We start from the raw sequence: 20371 nt of genomic DNA on the forward strand, positions 1-20371 counted from the left end.
AGGAACAAAGTCAAAATGAATGGCAGGGCTCTTTCTTCCTCATAGGGCAAAACCAGATGAGAGAGGGAGAAAGAGAAAGAAGGCCAGAGTAGGCCATGTTGTTGTGGTCGGCCTGGGCTGGCTGGCTGCCTGTCTGGGGCTAAGGACTCCTCTCTTCCCCGCTGGTCTCTGGCTCAGAAGCTCAGTCGTATTCAGCAGCTAAACCACACTTTCTCCAGGCCAGGCCAGACTCGGCTCACATCAGTGATCCACATTCAACCTCTGGGGAATCAATTGTCTCAGTGCTTATACTCACATGCTATGGATTTAAATCACAATACACACCGAATTAACACAATAAATACACTACATTCTATGCACATTTGATTCAAAGCAAAAATGCATTGTATTTAAAAAGGGAATGAATGTTTGGTGTGCAACTAGTCAAGGTAGGGTTTAATTTGATTTGTTTCAAAGTGACTTCTCTTTAAAGGGATAGTTCACCCAAAAATGAAAACTAAAGATTTTTCTATTCGACTAGTAGTCATTCATTTAAGCGATTTAGTTGACTATTCATGCGTTTATGTTAATAAACCAAATTAATCATAATAATGAGCCTTTAATTGCCTATATACTGTACAGTCAAACCAAAAAGTATTCAGACACCTTGAACATTTCATTCATTAATACAGTTTATTCACTATAGTTTAAACAAATGGGAATAAAATATGACAAGATCTCAAGAGTTAAACTAAAAATCTTAATTATGTCATATAACACTTAAGCAAAACATGGTCAGGTCAAAGTGTCTGAATAATTTTTGGTTCCAAATTTTTATCAATTTTACTGGTAGTCAACTGTATGAAGAATTTTCTTTCAAAATATCTCAAATGTAAGGAATGTTACTGACCAATTTGCAACTATTGTCGTTCGGCACTTTCCTAGGCAAGCTGATGCTTTTTGTAATGTAAGCCTATAGACAGTGTTTGTGTTTGGATAGTTTTAAACAAAAGTTTACAGAAATTATCCAAAATTACTGCAATAATGTTGCAGAATCACTTACAGTATAAGGTATTTCAGTTAACAACAGTAACTAAATGAGGCGGAGCATCAGTTAAATACATATATTGTCTTAGGTCCATTGAGTTTTGTCTTTTAATATATATTTTTTTATTTTAAATTATATTTTCTTCTTATTTTAAGCTATTATTAGCTTATGTTATTAAAGTTAAAGTCTCTTCAAAATTACAGTAAAAATAGTAATATTTTGAATATTGTTGCAATTTAAAATAACTGTTTTCTGTTTTAATATATTTTTTTATTTATTCCTGTGATGCAAATCTGAATTTTCAGCATCATTACTCCAGTCTTCAGTGTCACATGATCCTTCAGAAATGATTTGCTTCTCAAGAAACACTTCTTATTATTATCGATGTTGAAAACAATTGCGCTGCTTCATATTTTTGTGGAAAGTGTGATAATATGGATTCTTTGATGAATAGAATGTTCAAAAGAACAGCATTTATTTGAAATAGATCCTTTTTGTAACATCAGAAATATCTTAACTGTCACATTTGATCAATTTAACGCATCCTTTCTGAATAAAAGTATTAATTTCCTACTAACCCCAAACTTTTGAATGGTAGTGTGCATTATTGCTAGCTTTCACTATAGAAAAAGTTTTCATTTTTCCTTCCAGAACCCATTGGATAAAAATAAATATAGGAAAAAAACATTATTGTTTGAGATTAAACACCAATAAATAAACAAAGGCAGCAAATCTGTCATACTACAGCATAATTCGTAACAATGTTAGCGACTGCATTCTTGCAAAGCTTAAATCATTGTTGAGCTCGCCTCCAGGCCCTTGCCTCCTCCCTAACTGGTGTGAACACAAATACACTGGTGTTGAGAGAGTCAGCCGCAACACGTCTGGCATGATGGGATCACTTCCTTCTGCAGACTGGGCACCCACTGTCAGCCCGACCCCGGATAATTAACCTCTGCCACTGGGGTTCAACAAGAAAACAATCCCACAGAGCTCTGTGTGTATGCTAGCGTGACTGTGTGTGTGCTCCATCTACAGGTGCCTCTGAGGGTGTTAAGCGTCATCCTTATAGCCATCTGTAGGCGTGGGGCAAGGTTAGGAACACATGCCCAGCACTTCAGGGCCGAGGAGGGGTACGGACGGCGTAGCAGGTGGCTGAGAGCGGGTAGCACTAGGCCGGGTCTTTGACTGGGGTGACTAGGTTAATTAAGGGGTGAGACTTCGGGGCCCCGGGGCAGGCGGTTGGGGGGTTTCGGGGGGTTGATCGAGTGCAGAAAGAGGCCACGCCACTCACCAGCTCCGCTTCCTGTGGGGTATCTGTGCCTCTCTTCACGAGCGGACCTCTGGATTCCTAAACGCACACCACGCACGTGTAGCACACATGTTCTTGGGGACCTGAGGGAAGTGTCTTTTTAACTGTGTTGTTTCTCTGGAGCTCACGGTTGTGAAAAAGCAGCTGTGCAAATCCCCATCAAACCGAAAAAACAACAGGCCGTGTTGATCCAAAACAAGGTGTTGAGTTGAGCGCGTCTGATTAGTGAAGAGTCTGATTGTGAAATGAGTGGAAGTCTGAGTCAGTATATCAGAAACAGAAGATCTGTAAGCTATTATTATGGGTCTCGGGGTGGGTCACAGGGAGGCATTGGAGTTTTGGCAGGTGTCATAGAACAGAAACTGAATGTGACCTTCTTTGTGTCCTTTCAGAAGATGAAGAGGAGGATGAAGAGGTCACAGAACCGAAAGATGGCCCAGAAACTGACCTGCAGGAGGAGGAAGAAAGCAAGGAAACAAAAGAAGGTAAGAGTGGGTCTGAATGCACTTGCTTATTAGCTGAAGGTGAGCAGAAATGAGATATACATTCTCTCTGCTTGTTAGGAAAGTGAGTGAGAACACAAACAAACACAGTTTTAATGAATCATACGAATCATACGTGGTTCACTTCCGCTATTTAGTACGATTGCAATCATATCAGCTGTGAACCTTACCCCAGACCACCCTTTCTATGGTACGGTTTGTGCAAAGAAAGCATTCACATCATCCAAACGAAGCGAACTCTGATGTCAGTCGAACCCGGGTGTGCACCAAAAGTGCTAGCGTGAAAGCAACCTAAATTTCACAGAACTCCCTTTAAGGATGTCCAGGGATGTCTTCAAAGGCAGAAATGATTTACTCACCCCCATGTCATCCAAGATTTTCATGTCTTTCTTTCTTCAGTCGAAAAGAAATGAAGGTTTTTGAGGAAAACATTCCAGGATTTTTCTCCATATAGTGGACTTCAACAGGGTTCAACGGGTTGAAGGTCCAAATTGCAGATTCAATGCAGCTTTAAAGGACTCTACATGATCCCAAATGAGGAATAAGGGTCTTATCTAGTGAAACGATCAGTCTTTTTCTTAAAAAAAATAAAAATGTATATACTTTTTAACCACAAATGCTCATCTTGCACTGCTCTGCGATACGCCATGGATTACATAATCACATTGGAAAGGTCATGCGTGATGTAGGCGGAAGTACCGCGGTAGGGCGAAAAACACCATCTCATTTTCTCCTCCAACTTCAAATCATCCAACATCGTTGTTTTACCTTTTTTTGTAATGGCCGTTTGACTTTGCACGTTCGCTTTGTAAACACTGGATCGGTACTTCCGCCTACATCACGCATGACCTTTCCAACGTGATCACATCGTTTTATACATCGCAGAGCAGTGCAAGACGAGCATTTGTGGTTAAAAAGTATATATATTTTTATTTTTTTAGAAAATGATTGTTTTGCTAGATAAGACCCTTATTCCTCGTCTGGGATCATGTAGAGCTCTTTGAAGCTGCACTGAAACTGACATTTGGACCTTCAACCCGTTGAACCCCAGTGAAGTCCACTATATGGAGAAAAATCCTGGAATGTTTTCCTTAAAAACCTTAATTTCTTTTCGACTGAAGAGAGAAAGACATGAACATCTTGAATGTCATAAGGGTGAGTAAATTATCAGGGAATTTTAATTCTGAAGTAAACTAATCCTTTAAGGTAAGTTAAATTAAGGCTGTACTCTGTTAAAAAAAACGTGTTCCCTACACCAACAGCCTCCACCTGGCACAAATTTAGCACATTTGACTTCTGTATGTCGGATGTTACACGAAACAACATCTGCTCAGTTCAGACTCAGCGAGAGAGACGTCTCTTTACAGTAAAGCCTGACGTTGAGGCGCATGTTCTGCGCACATGTTCCATAAGTGCCAATAGAAACCATAACAGATTTGTAGATAAATTACCCAGACTGACTAAAATGACATCCAGTTTGGCTGTTCCACTAGGGCAATTCCTTCTGTGTTGGCATAGCTGGGATTTTATTGTCGCTGTCTTTTGATGTTTCAAAGGGAAATGCATCCTGTTAGCGGTTAATGAGCCATGGGTGGAGTGACATGACATTGAGGGGTTTATTAACATGACGTAGCGCCTCTAATAATTTGCCATGTGATTTACAGCTTGCGCTGTTACTCAAACCATGCGATGTAAAACCTTCCACCAGTGAAGTAATGTGTGTATCTTACAATTACAGGATTTAATTTATTTACAGTGACAAAAGATTCCCAAAAAGGTCATTTAAAGAGGACCTAATATGCTTTTTTACATTTTCAACTTTTTTAGTGTGTAATGTTGCTGTTTGAGCAAGAAAAAGGTCACTCCATAGGGAGATATTCTCTATCATTATACTCCCTGAAACACCTCCATTGTAGTCTTGAGTTTTCTTCCAGGAATGAAGACGTCACAATATTCCTCACTTAAATAATTCCTGCTCAAGGCATATGCAAAATAAAGGGGTGGGACCTGGTTGATTTAGTTAGTAGTGTGTCGAAACTCACGGTTTTGGTAAGAGGCGGGACATTTTCGAAACACGCTCACTTGACCAATCACAACACACTGGTTCAGCCAACCAATCAGAGCACATTATGATTTTCGGAAGGAGGGGCTTCATAGAGACAGGAACTAAACAGGGCATTAATGATAGACTGGGTAGAGAGGTACTGCAACAATGTCTTTTGAACATAATAATACAAACTTTTTTTTTTCGTAGAACTCAAAAACCAATTCAAGACTTTGTAAAAGAGCCTAATAAGTCCTCTTTAAAATGATTAGAGCTGCACAATTAATTGTAAAAAGATCACGATCTTGATTTCAGACACCCATGCGATCTTATTTATTTTTTGATAACGATTCACTCATGTCTATTAAACCTTTGACGAAATCATACCGGAACATTCATGCTGCCGCTGAGCCAGAGAAAGCAGTTTTTGAACCACGCAGTATCGATATTTCTGTATTACAAATATTCAATTTATCACAGAAGTACTGAGATAAAAGTTTATAGTTCGGATATAAACACTGATGTCTACGGTAGCGATTAAAAAAAGAGCAAACCACCTTTTGAAAGTAACTTGTCAAATAACGGTTGTATCAGTTATGTTGCTACACCACTAGGTGGCGACAAGTGACTGTTAAAAAATGTATAGTCTTTGAATCATTCATTCAAAAGATTTGTTCAAACACGCTGATTCATCCAGTAATGAAACAAGTGAAGTCTTTATGAGTGAGTCATTGAATCATTCATTCAAAACCATTAAAAAAAAACATTTAAATTAATGAAACATCTTTAAATGGACTGCAGCAATTTATATTTTGTCAGAACCTCTAGTAAATTACATTATTTTGTTTAGTTGTCTGTTCAAAATCATGATCTCGATTTTAAACAAAAAAATGTTATCCAGAATCGTGCAGCTCTAACTACGATGCAAACGTTTCCACTACTGTACAAATCACTTTTGTTCCTACCTGTGCTGATATTACCAGTTCGTGTTTGGGCCTCCCACACGTCAAACTCCCAAAGTCACCAAACAGGATCAGCAGAGCGTTGAGTAGCCACTCGCGTGTGACCCTGCAGCCGTATCAGATGGCATTCTCGCTGGCCGGGGGCTGGGCTTATCGGGCCGCGGCATTCTGGGTCAGGCCTGATCGAACTTTAATGTCACTAGACCCCAGCAAGTGGACTTCAAAGCGAGTGGAGAGTGCATTCTTTGTGCAAGTGTACAGGGTAAATAACTAGAGGGAGGCCGGACAGAGGCAGACTGTGAAAGCACACGAGGGCTTTGACTCCACACTGACTTTGATCACGCTTTTGTCTTCCTTATGAGTCATCAAAAAAGGCACGCAAATCAAGTGGGCTCGGATCAAAGGAACGGGCCCCTAATGGTCTGGGAGAAAATGGAGAAACGCAATAACATCAAAAAAGGAGGAGAAAAACTGGGCGTGTTGTCATTATGGAAAGATGTACTAAGAGCTGTGTGTGTATTTGCTTATTCATTTAGATGTTTGTTTGTTGTTTTTTTTACACCCATATCTCTCTTCTAATTGGCTTAACTACCTTCAAAGCTTGTTGGGAGTCAGGAAAAAGAATGCGGGCGAGTTTGTTTAGGTACAGTTTGTACAGTTACTGCTCATCGTTATGCTGTACGGCCATGATTTTGTCTGTGGTTAGATCCGTTTGTTAGTGTTATTGTATGTAAGTAGTAGGTATAAACATGTAGGCCATCGTTGCGGCTGTGACATGTGCTTTTGTGTGTTTGTGTATTAAAACATACGGCCTGTTCTGTGTTTATTTACTAGGCAGCTGTGTTTACATCTTAATTTTGTTGTGTTTTGTCTCGCGTGTGTATCAGGCCACCCGCGGGAGCTGACGGAGGAAGAGAAACAGCAGGTTCTGCACTCGGAGGAGTTCCTCATCTTCTTTGACCGCAGTATTCGTGTGATGGAGAGAGCTTTAGCTGAGGACTCCAACATCTTCTTCGACTACAGCGGACGAGACCTGGAGGATAAAGAGGGGTGAGAATGTGCTGCGTAACACACAAACATGATTTCTGGGTATTTTATGTATTATTTATGTTTATTTTTTATAAACATTTTTTATTATTTTATTGCTAAATTAAGAATTTAATTTAAATAATAAATGATTGCATTACTAATGGTTATATTAAAACAAACTTGATTGTTGTGAAATGTAATTAATGTGAGAAAGTGACAACAATGACTTTCAAATGAATCTACACAAAATGAAACCAAAACCCAAAATGTAGTTACACAATATAAACTGCTTAAATCACCTGGATGCAGTCAGATTTGCATATTATGCAAATTTAATATTTACATAATAAATATTTTTTTAAGCAATGGCTTCTCCAGTGTTTTATGTTCAGTCAAAGCCTGTTAAAATGATCACATTTTAGTGCATTTAACAGTTTTTTTTTTTTTTTTCCTGAACTATAGCAAAATTAATTATAGCAAAATTAGCTAGGGTTAGTGTAAGTTTGTAGTATTTATAATCGGGCTAATATGAAAACAATAGAAGACTATAGTATGTCCTCAATGAGCTAAACGTGTGTGTGTGTGTGTGTGTGTGTGTGTGTGTGTGTGTGTGTGTGTGTGTGTGTGTGTGTGTGTGTGTGTGTCTGCGCGCATTGTTCTTCAAAGAAATTCTTGCATGATGCCATCTATTAACAAGCTCTCATTTTGCTCTTCTGTATGGGTATTACAAACAGTTATTTTATGACCTTTTTTTTCTTATTTTACATTTGTATAATTTTTTATATAAGTAGATAAAACAATAATATATTAAAAGTATTTTGATGCACCATTTTTAGATATATATAAGATGGATAGATTTATAGATAGATAGATATTATAGATATAGATATATAAATATTTATGTAAGCAAGTAAAAATAATATTTCACAATATTACTGTTTTTACTGTATTTTTCTTCCAATAAGTGTAGCCTTAGTGGGCATAAGAGACTTCTTATATATATACACACACACACACACACACACACACACACACATATATATATATATATATACAGTACAGTCCAAAAGTTTGGAACCACTAAGATTTTTAATGTTTTTAAAAGAAGTTTCGTCTGCTCACCAAGGCTACATTTATTTAATTAAAAATACAGTAAAAACAGTAATATTGTGAAATATTATTAGAATTTAAAATAACAGTTTTCTATTTGAATATATTTCACAAAGTAATTTATTCCTGTGATGGCAAAGCTGAATTTTCAGCATCATTACTCCAGTCTTCAGTGTCACATGATCCTTCAGAAATCATTCTAATATGCTGATCTGCTGCTCAAGAAACATTTAATGTGTACAATTGTACAAAATATTTGTGTACAATATTTTTTTTCAGGATTATTTGATGAATAGAAAGTTCAAAAGAACAGTGTTTATCTGAAATCTAATCTTTTGTAATTTCTGAAGGATCATGTGACACTGAAGACTGGAGTAACGATGCTGAAAATTCAGCTTTGCATCACAGGAATAAATTACTTTGTCAAATATATTTAAGTAGTACACAGTTATTTTAAATTGTAATAATATTTCACAATATTACTGTTTTTTACTGTATTTTTAATGAAATAAATGTAGCCTTGGTGAGCAGACGAAACTTCTTTTAAAAACATTAAAAATCTTAGTGGTTCCAAACTTTTGGACTGTACTGTATATATATATATATATATATATATATATATATATATATATATATATATATATATATATATATATATAGTATACTATATATAGTAATTAAACCATATATATATATATATATATATATATATATATATATATATATATATATATATATATATATATATATATACACACACACACACACACACACACACACACACATATATAAAATGGTTTAATTACTATTAAATATGGTTAAGTGTGTATTAAAACTTGAGAGTTTCTCCCCCTCTCAGAGATCTGCAGGGAAGCTCCAGTCTCTCTCTCAGTCGTCTGTTCTATGATGAGCACTGGTCAAAGCATCGGGTCATCACCTGTCTGGACTGGTCCCCTCAGGTAGACTGACCTCCCTCTCTGACCTCTCCCTCTATGTCAACACCTGTTCATTTAAAAGGGAGAATCTTCCCTTGCTCTGTCTCTCAGTCAGCTTTTTCATTCTCATCTTCTTCTCTGTTCTCTCTCTCTCACACACATATCTTTCTCTTGCCCTCGCTATCTTCTCTTCATATTTCCAGTACCCTGAGCTCTTGGTGGCCTCCTACAACAACAATGAAGACGCTCCTCACGAGCCAGATGGTGTGGCTTTGGTGTGGAATATGAAATTCAAGAAGACCACACCAGAGTACATCTACCACTGCCAGGTGAAAACCCTTAACACAGCACGACTTTACACTCGTACCCTCCAAAAATCATGTCACACAGAATATTAAAGGACTGGAACTTGTGCAGGAAAGTGTTAAAGGGATAGTTCACCCCAAAATTAAAATTCTGTGATCATTTACTCACCGTCATGTCGTTTCAAAACAGTATGACTTTCTTTCTTCTGCAGAACTCAGAAGAGTTCTTCTGAAAATCTCAAAAGAAGATATTTGGAAGAATGTTGGTAATCAAACAGTTTTAGTGAACATTGACCAAAAAAACCCAAAAAAACAAATTTTCTTAAAATATCTAAACATGAGTGTAAGTAAATGACAGAATTTTCTTTTTTGATTGAACTATGCCTAATGGTCAGTGCAAAAAACAAAACAGCATACTATTACCATAGTTTTTTACTGTTTTTTTAGCATTGCTCAGCACAAAAATTGTTAGCTAATTGTCATGCTAGAGTGGTTGTAATGAGCACACAACATTGGAGAATAAAAAGAAAATGTTTATTTCACAATGTACGGTAATAAAGAACATGCAGGAGAATCATTGAGAAACACAACCACATCAACAGAAATGCAAACGATACCAGACAAAGAACTGAATGAACTGAAGGTTTATATATATACACAAGGGAGTAATCAAGGGAAAACAGAACAGGTGTGGTACTAAATTAACAACCATGGAGACTACCTAGCACAGGGAACGCCGGCAAACCAGAACAGGGAAAACAGAACCAAAACACAATGTTGCTAAACAGACTAAAGGCTTGGTTGATCGGGTCGGTTGGTCGGTTGGTCGAACGAACGGTTGGTCAGTTGAACATTTGGTTGAACGTTTTGTTGGTTGGTTGGTCGCTTGGTTAAATGGTTGGCTGGTTGAACGTTTGGTTGAATAGTCGGTTGGTTGGTTGATTGCTTGGTTGAATGGTTGGTTGGTTGAATGTTTGGTTGAATGGTCGGTTGGTTGGTTGGTCGCTTGGTTGAATGGTTGGTTGGTTGAATGTTTGGTTGAACGGTCGGTTGGTTGGTTGGTCGCTTGGTTGGTTGGTCGCTTGGTTGAACGTTTGGTTGAACGGTCGGTTGGTTGGTTGGTTGGTTGGTCGGTTGAACAGTCGGTTGGTTGGTTGGTTGGTTGGTTGGTTGGTTGAATGGACGGTTGTACGGATGGTTGAACGGTCAGTTGGTTGGTTGATTGGTTGGTCACTTGGTTGAATGGTCAGTTGGTTGGTTGGTTGGTCGCTTGGTTGAATGGTTGGTTGGTTGAACGTTTGGTTGAATAGTCGGTTGGTTGGTTGGTCGCTTGGTTGGAAGGTCGGTTGGTTGGTTGGTTGGTTGGTTGGTTGAACGGTCGGTTGGTTGGTTGGTTGGTTGGTTGAACGGTCGGTTGGTTGGTCGCTTGGTTGAATGGTTGGTTGGTTGGTTGGTTGAATGGTCGGTTGGTTGGTCGCTTGGTTGAACGTTTGGTTGAACGGTCGGTTGGTTGGTTGGTTGGTTGCTTGGTTGCTTGGTTGAACGGTCGGTTGGATGGTTGGTTGGTTGAACGGTTGGTTGGTTGGTTGGTTGGTTGGTTGGTTGGTTGGTTGGTTGGTTGGTTGAACGGTCGGTTGGTTGGTTGGTTGAATGGTCGGTTGTACGGATGGTTGAACGGTCAGTTGGTTGGTTGGTTGGTTGATTGGTTGGTCACTTGGTTGAACGGTCAGTTGGTTGGTTGGTTGGTTGGTTGGTCGCTTGGTTGAATGGTTGGTTGGTTGAACGTTTGGTTGAATAGTCGGTTGGTTGGTTGATTGCTTGGTTGAATGGTTGGTTGGTTGAATGTTTGGTTGAATGGTTGGTTGGTTGGTTGGTCGCTTGGTTGAACGTTTGGTCTAACGGTCGGTTGGTTGGTTGGTTGGTTGGTTGAACGGTCGGTTGGTTGGTTGGTTGAATGGTCGGTTGTACGTATGGTTGAACGGTTGGTTGGTTGGTTGGTTGGTTGATTGGTTGGTCACTTGGTTGAATGGTTGGTTGGTTGAATGTTTGGTTGAACAGTCGGTTGAACGGCTGGTTGGTTGAACATTTGGTTGAACAGTCGGTTGAACGGTCGGTTGTACGGTTGGTTGGTTGATTGGCTGGTCACTTGGTTGAACGGTTGGTTGGTTGAACGTTTGGTTGAACGGTTGGTTGGTTGGTTGAACGGTCAGTTGTACGGTTGGTTGGTTAGTTGGTTGGTTAAACGGTTGGTCGCTTGGTTGAACGGTTGGTTGGTTGGTTGGTTGGTTGAACAGTTGGTTGAACGGTGGGTTGGTTGGTTTAAACGGTTGGTTGAACAGTCGGTTGTGTCGCTTGGTTGGTTGGTTGCTTGCTTGCTTGCTTGCTTGAACAGTTGAATGGTTGGTTGAACAGTTGGTTGAACGGTGGGTTGTTTGGTTGGTTGGTTGGTTGGTTGATTGAATGGTTGGTTGGTTGGTTGAACGGTTGATTGAACAAACTTTTGAATGACTCAATGGAGAAAGATGCTTTTTGGACCCATAAGAGCATCTATCAGAAGGGGCTAATGGGGCGATGCTAACCAACAAAACGTAGACCCCTTGAAATAACCTTTTTATTTTTTTATTTTTTTTTAGAATTTTCAGAATGTGCAATATATGCACTTTGACTTGATTCATGTAGTATATCGACTGAACAGAGATATTAATAACACCTTTTAATCATTTTTTTACTTATACTGCACAAAGTTAAGACATTTTACACACAGATTAGATTAAAATGGTAAATTACAATTTATTTTATAGATTTTATTATTCGCTGAGTTAAAAATATATTTATTGTTGTGTTTATCGTTGCATACTGCGTGCTATATATTGCATACGATTTAAAAAATTGTAGGCAGCATGTAGTGCATACTGTGCAGTAAGCAGCTCACTAGAATATACACTTAGTATTCTAAGCACTTCACAATAAATTTATACCAAAATGACCTAATTGGAAAGCCATGATAAAGGAAGTGGTAGCTTCAATAAAAGGGAGGTCTAATGAAGCGTACCACTTCAGATGACGACATGGATTTAAATGAGTGTAAGGTGATATTTAATTAAAGGTGCATGCTGGCCTTGGAGAACCGCAGCGGAACAGAGCACCTTATTACGGTGTGTGCTTGGGTCAGGCCAAAAAAATCCTGAGGTTTGTGTGTAAAACATATCTGGTGTCGGTTTTGATGCTAATTATAAAAGACTCTGGGTTGAGAGTCTTTTCAGAGAGACGACCAAGTAAGCAAGTCTGGGAGGCGACAGCCTGGTGCGAGGGAGAGATATTAGAGAGACATTTCTGTAATAAAAAGATGTGGCTTACCACTTCCTAATCCTACCAGCCGCATATGTTTGCCCACCCACATGGACTGCTCATGCATGTGCTGCTTTTCCAATGCCCAGCACCTCTCACATGCACATAGACGGACGGATACACGTATACGTGCTCGTTTACACACAGTTACAACCGAAGCATGCCATAGTAACACGTTCATAAAGAGCAGACTTTTCATTTTAATATAAAATTTAGATTTTCAAAAGACACGTTTCTGTTTAATATAACACCCAGGTCTTTAACTGCAGAGGATGAAGTAACAGTACATCCTTCTAAATGCAAATTGTATTCTAAAAGATTCTGTGTACAGGTTTTTGGTCCAATAAGAAATACCTCAGTCTTATCTGAATTTAATAGAAGAAAATTACTGGTCATCCAATATTTTATATCTTTAACACACTCTGCCAGCTTGGATATTTTAGAGATTTCATCTGGTCATGATCGGCATGGTCGGCATAGCAGTGGAAGCTAATTCCATGTTTTCTTATAATATTACCAAGTGGGTCTTGGGACGTGATAAAGACGGGTTAATAATATTGAGAAGAGACTCTTCTGCAACAGGTAACAACTCTTTCAGTAGTTTAGTAGGTATTGGATCTAATAAACATGTTGTTGGTTTAGACACAATGAAAAGTTAATTTAGCTCTAGTTGTAAAGCACTGCAACTGTACTTGAGGGACTATAATTGAGTCACTAAATCCACAATTGTTTTATATAGAATTGTTATATAGTCTATACAGTGTTTAATGCAATTACATCAGAAGTAACTAATTAAATTACAGAAAAATTAAGAGTAATCCCTTACTTTTCAATTTAAAGGTAATTAAATTACAGTAATAAGATTGCTTAGTAGTAATTACACCCAATAATGATAATGCTGAGGGCTTACAGACAGTTTTTGGCCACTGGTTTAGAAATGCTTTGTCAATGTCTGTGGCCATTCTGAGAGAGTATGACGGGAATCATAAGAAATGTTTTCTAGATATAATTTCTTTAATTTAGCACTTTTTTTTACAAAACAAAATCACCCCTGAAACTTTAAAAACATATATATGTTTAGCAAATGGTCAGTAAAAAGAAATGTCTAAAGAACATTTCAAATCCTGAATTATGTGATTTTGTCATTTATTTTTTAGAAATAAACATTAAATAAACATCAAAACGAAGTACCCAGAATGGTTAACGGTTGCAAACTGAGCTTAAATGAAGTAGTGGAAAGTTTGGGACAAAATGTTGGTTTGTAGTTATTTCCAATAAAATAAAGAAAAATATTTGATCATTTTTCTTACAGTAAATTCGTGTGACAGTGTTGAATGATTTCACTTGACAAATGCATTCAGCATTACAATTTGTTTAAAAATTGAGAAAATGGAATAAGGTTATTTATTTGTCGTGTCAGCAGCATGCTGTATTATGGTTTTTTTTTTTATGGGTGTCATAATGTTTTGTATTAGGAAGAAGGTAACAGGGATGATGGTTACAAACATTTGATGTGTATATCTGCTTGTCATGCTAGGTGAATTTTATGTAATTTATCTAACATATCAGTTCTCACACCAGAACACATTGGATTTAATGATTTAAAAAAGTATACGGGACACTAAAATGTATGGTATTCGTAGAAAGTGCTTTTGTGTATTTGATTGTGGTATCACACAAGAACATAAATCAAGACTCACTTTGACCTTCCTCACTCTGTCCATCTGTTCTCTACGGCTCAGACGCTATAGAAAAGATGGGACGTATATATAAAAATACAAAATGAACAACACACAATGGCATTTCACAGCTTTCCTTCAGTGTGGCCTGAGGTTCGAGCATCCCTTTTTCATCATGAGGAGAGAAATGGAGAGAGAAGCACAGGATCTCCAAACATTTGGCCGTTGGCTGAGGATGAAAGAGGTTGGGCCAATTTGCCGAGATATTGTTTTTCGCTCTGGGCTCTGTTCTAAACGGCGGTGCTCCCCTCTCACTAGACCAGGAATCTGATGGCTCTTAATGTGCGAGCATGTTCTGCCGCTTAACCTCTCCAAACCGCACTGATCTTATTCCCTCTGAGGTACACGCATGCAAGAGCCATATACTCATCCCCCACACGCTCCTCTCCTCTCTTCTTCTCCCCTCCTATTCTCCCTTTGCGGCTTCCCTCACTTTTGGCAGGCCGTACGGCGGAGTTCAGCAGTTTTGCAGTCGTTTTTCCAGATTTACCCACAGCCGCAACTTTCATGTGCTGGATACTTCAGAAACCCCCCCTCCAGCACTGCTGTCTCCCGCTTTTCCCTCAATTTCTCTTTTTGCAGTTCCAACTTTACCTCTTTTTGCCACATCTCTCCCTCCATCTCTCTCTCCTTACTTCTTCTCATACTCTAGCTCTGTTCAAAAACCTAGTGAGCTACCTCGTTGCCTACTTAGGCAGCATCCTAATTGTAATGGAATCTCATAAGAGAACATACTACATAGGCGGTACCTCCTCCACACATCACATACATAATGGGAGGCAATTGATTTCAATGGAGTTTGCCTTTAGCAAACAAAGTGATAGGTTAATAAGCATAAATACATAGTACACAAAGATATTAGATAAAATTTTGCAGATTTTTATTTTTAGGATCACTTTTTATTATTTTAGTAAAATATGTGTATTTATACACTGCAAAAAATATTTTCATGATTTATCACAACTTTTTTTCTTTTGTCAAATCAACTTAATTTATGTAGTTCAGATAACATAATATTTTGAGTTTCTATTTATTAAACCAATCTCCTTTTCTCCATTGTATGAACTCAAATTTTTAATTTCAATGAACTCAAATTTTTAAAGCAACCAGGTAACTTTTTTAAGTTAAACCAACAATATTTTTTACAGTGTAATCAGCATTTCTCCTGCTTTCTCTGATTTATTTTTTCCACTGTGCTCATCACAGTGCATTTTGGGATTGCCAGCTCCACAATAGACACATACAACGCAGTCTTTGAATATGGATTGAATGGGGTATCTTGCATACTTGAGTTACATATATACTACTGTTCAAAAGTTTAAAAAGTAAGATTGTTTTTGTAACAAGTTTCTTATGCTCACCAAAGCTCAATTTATTTGATTTAAAATACAGTAAGAATATTATTACAATTTAGTGCCGTAAAATGATTAATTGCGTTTAATTGCATCCAAAATAAGTTTGACTCACATACATGTATTTTTTTATATATATTTTTTATATAAAAATATAATATATTTTTGTTAAATATATGCATGCATGTGTGTGTATTTATATATACATAATACATGTACACAGTACACACACATATATTATGTAAACACAAACTTTTATTTTGGATTTTATTTTGGATTACAATTGAAAATAACTGTTTTCTATTACATTTTTTTTTTTTTTAAATTGGATTTTTCCTGTAATTTCAAAACTGAATTTTCAGCATCATTACTCCAGTCTTCAGTGTCACATGATCCTTCAGAAATCATTCTAATATGCTGATTTGCTGCTTAAGAAACATTTCTTATTATAAATGTTGTAAACAGTTGTGCCGCTAATAGTTTTTAGAAACCGTAATACATTTTTTAGGATACTTTGATAAATTGAAAGTTCAAAAGAATAGCACTTATTTAAAAGAGAATGTTTTATAACAATTGTAAACATCTTTACTGTCACTTTTGATCAATATAATGCATCCTTGCTGAATAAAAAGGTTTTTTTTTTTTTTTTTCATTTTTATAAATCATCCTGACCCCAGACTTTTGAACGGTAGTGTACTTTTTATAACTTCACGTCTGGAAAACACTTTAACATGCAGCCTACGAAGACGGCACACTAGCTTTTGAAGCACAGCTTCTGTCTCTCTTATGTTTGTCTTCATCCTCTCCTCCTTCATTTCACAGTTTCTCTGGCTTTGGATGGTTACAGAAGGCCACTCCTGTTCAGACAGTTGTGGAATATTTCTGAGGTGGTTTTGGTTGGTTTTGGGCTCTGTTTGGCGTGATCTTGGCTCCCTGCTCTCTGCTGTTCTTTCGGGCCCATCATCACAGCAGGCCCAGCTCGCCAGTAACATCACATGACCTTCTAAAGTGGGCTGCCTCTCGCCACATCAAGAGCACACCCAAAAAAAACTGCTCACCGATACTGTCAGCCCTCATTTGCATCGCCTGTATTTTATTGATATGATTTATATATTTTACCCAGGATGACTCTGTGTAAACCCCTGCTGGATGCCTGAGGCTCACTGGCACAGAGGAAGATGTGTTCGCAGGAGCTTGGAGAGATGCCCGCTCTGCATAATGCTGGTGGATGGAGTTGCATGTGCTCATAAAACTGAGTGTAGAAAGGCTTCAAAACCACTCACAGCTTTTGAGACAGGAAGAGCAGAGACCTCCAGTCCGTTATGGTTTTACTGCTTACTCTTGTATCCTCATATACGTATTACTGTAGATAGGGCTGGATCATGATGGTTGACTAGTTTATTTGGATTTTTTTTCTTCTTTTCTTTTTTTTAGTTGGCACATTGTGCATGATGGGCACTGTTTTTTTTAGCTTCAGACTATGATTCTGAGGTCAGAGGATATCAAACATGTTTGATATTTTGAGCTGATTTTAGAACACATTGTTTTCGTTTGTTATGCGTCTCCTAGTAAAGAGGACCATGTTTCTGCAAGAGTTCGGGACAAAGTCTGGTTGTGCGTGTTACTCAGTCATTTAGAGTATGATGCATATTTTTTTTTCTGCAACCCTTTACAAAGTCAGCAAGTGTATGAAGCCAAGTGTTTTAAAATCTGTTCAGGTTCAAGTCATGTCTGACTGAGGACTAATTATACTGTATACTACTCATTTAAAGGGGACCGACCTATAATGCCCCTTTTACAAGATGTAATATAAGTCTCTGGTGTCTCCAGAATGTGTCTGTGAAGTTTCAGTTCAAAATACCCCACAGATCATTTATTATAGCTTATAGCAAATTTACCCCTATGTGGGTGTGAGCAAAAACACACTGTTTTTGTGTGTGTCCCTTTAAATGCAAATGAGCTGCTGCTCCCTGCCCCGTTTCTAGAAGAGGGCGGAGCTTTAACAGCTCACGCTTCGGTTGCTCAACGACAACAAAGCTGGACAATCTCACGCAGCCAAAATGAGGATTGTCAGTAACGGTGTTCAGCCTTACAGTGTTCAAACCGGAGTCGACACTGATGGAGAGACTCAGGAAGAAGTTACAACTTTTAGAATGAAACTGGACGTTTCTGAATGGTTAGTGGATACATTTATGTAGTTGCTGTGGAGTTGATTCAACTCATCCACTAGCATGTGCCGTCATGTTAATCTTTTGTGCAAATCCAGTGTTGAATTGACCCTCGTTTGTGAAGCAGTCCGGCGTAAAATGACGGCATGTTAACAACACTCTACTACAACTCTTCCTCTTCTCTAAAGCAGCCCAACATGGCCTCACCCCCTTTGTTGCGTGTTCCCGGGGGCAGGGTTTATGTCAATTTTAGGGTTTGTGATGTCGCTAACCTGGGAAGAAGCTCGTTGTAGTCCCTTTTATTTAAAAAAGTGAAATAATCAACCACCCCTTTAAGCAATCCACTGACTAGACAGTTTTGAAATGATGTAGTAGCAGTAACTGTAGGCCAAAAGTGAAGGAGGAATGATGTAAAGTTGTGGAGCAAGCTGAATTTGAGAGAATGTTGACTAAATTGAAAAGCGGATGCTTTAGATTAAAAAACAGATCTTTAGTAAACCTTGAATTGGAACAGAAACATATGTTTTGGTTGTTGAAATTGAATGGAATAAATCTGATTGATCTATTTTGAGGAGGAACAAATTCACTTTTTTAGTGCACTACTAAATCATATGAAACTGAAATCCATTTTTGACCATGCTAAGAATGCTGTTCATTCACATTGACTGGGGCACGGCCGTTCTTTCCTCTTGTCCTAAGGTAAGAGAGAGAGAGAGATCGAGCTACTCGCTTTCACTGGCTTCTCCTCCATTGTTCTCTGAAACGGAGATATGGTATTACAAGGCCTGTGCCAGTAACCGCAGAGTGACAAAATCCGTGGGGTGCCGTTTGGGAAAAAAAAGAGGTAGGGAGCGAAGGATGCTGGTGGAAGACAGAGGAGTGCATCTGGAGCTGATAAGCTTTGCTGAGAACCACATGATTGTGGTGCTTCAGGAGGAGGCGGCAGTGAATGTACTGTCTGTTACACAGTCATCTGCTCCCTGACAAATGGCTCCAACTTTTTTTCCCCCCTCTTTTCCCTTTCGGCCCGCAAAAAAAAGGGGGCAACAAAGGAGGGAGTGTTCCTCATGCCATCTCTCCTCACAGGGTTAGTCCTGTGGATTATCCCATTCTGAACCATTCCCATTGATATTATTATGTCCCAGTGAAACCCATTAAGCTGCAGGAAGGTGTGGGATTTGCATTTTACTTTTCTATTTGACTTTCATCAGAGCTTCGGGTTGTTAGACGTCAAGCTGAGCTTGTAATGAGAAATATTCTCAATTTAATTAGTCAGTGAAATGACTGCATTGGCGAAATAGCGAAAGGGGACAACAAACAGGAAATTTCCTAATATTGACTGCACACTCACAAAAATACCTAAAGTAGCATGGTGCTACCATGATTTTATTGGTCTTTATGGTACTATTGTATTCTTTATCCTTCAATACGAAGTAAATTGTGGCACGTGAAATTATATTCTTCTTTTACTCAATCATTCTGACACAATACTTGTTGTTCAGTGTCCCACCTGTATTTTTAAACCACCTAAATTGCATTCCAATTCTACTACAGAACTGAAAACTACTGAAAAGATCACAGCCAACGATTGTATTGGGACAAAGTGAGCTAATTCCAGTAGCAAAGGCTTTCATGTGGAGCACAGTGCTCGAATAGTGGCGTTTATGGGCTTCCAGTAAAACTGAGGAGGTAGTTTCAGGATCCATGCGTTGAAGATCGACAGATCTTAACTTACGCTCTCCATATGGTGTGAATATACAGCCTTTTCATCCATTTTCCTCTCAGCATCTTGCGCCTTTGCCATGTTTAGATTATGACTTTAAAGAGAGTTCAAATACTTGTCATATTTCTCTGCGCTTCGTTATGGAGCAAAAGGTCTCTCTGGATTTATGTGGTTACTGTAATGAGGGAAGTATACATCTGATGTTTTATAAACTGAGATTGCCCTATGACATGTTATTCATCATTACAGGCCCGTTCACATTGTGTCAGCATTGTCCAATGCATTGAACTTTATGGAGTGAGACGACGACTACAGCGTTACCGTAGCCAGGCATTGTCATCCAGTGCTCAAATTTCAAACTATTTTGTGCTTGAACCCATTTTGTGGTTTGACCTCTTTGACCTTTTTTGAAAGGTCCAACTTTGGACCTACAGAATTTAAGTTTGTGATTTTATTTATTTTTTTTACACATGAATGAAACTCATACATTATGAATGCCTCCATTTTTGGCTTAATTTCATTTGGCTATAGTTTATATTTACCTTATATATATATATATATATATATATATATATATATATATATATATATATATATATATATATATATATATATATATATATATATATATGCCCTCCAAAAGTTTGGAAACACCCTAGAAAAGTGGGTTTTTGGACAATATTGGCATGAATCCTTTTTAATTTGTGATAATTTTGCACTGATAAGGGACAACACAAACTACAAAAACATAGTTTATTACATAAACAGTTTATACATAGAAAAAACTTAAATTTTAAATTCATCAAAATTATCC

General features: G+C 38.0%; 1 protein-coding gene across 1 annotated transcript in view; it reads left to right on the forward strand.

Moving 5' to 3' along the window:
* Positions 1 to 20371, forward strand: part of LOC125274987 (cytoplasmic dynein 1 intermediate chain 1) — an 85622-nt gene that overhangs the window by 33293 nt on the left and 31958 nt on the right. The window contains 4 exon segments of the mRNA XM_048201590.1: positions 2735 to 2824; positions 6736 to 6898; positions 8847 to 8946; positions 9126 to 9251. Coding sequence (XP_048057547.1) covers positions 2735 to 2824; positions 6736 to 6898; positions 8847 to 8946; positions 9126 to 9251 — 479 coding nt within the window.

This window comes from Megalobrama amblycephala, linkage group LG9, assembly GCF_018812025.1.
Source record: "Megalobrama amblycephala isolate DHTTF-2021 linkage group LG9, ASM1881202v1, whole genome shotgun sequence".
NCBI lineage: Eukaryota > Metazoa > Chordata > Actinopteri > Cypriniformes > Xenocyprididae > Megalobrama > Megalobrama amblycephala.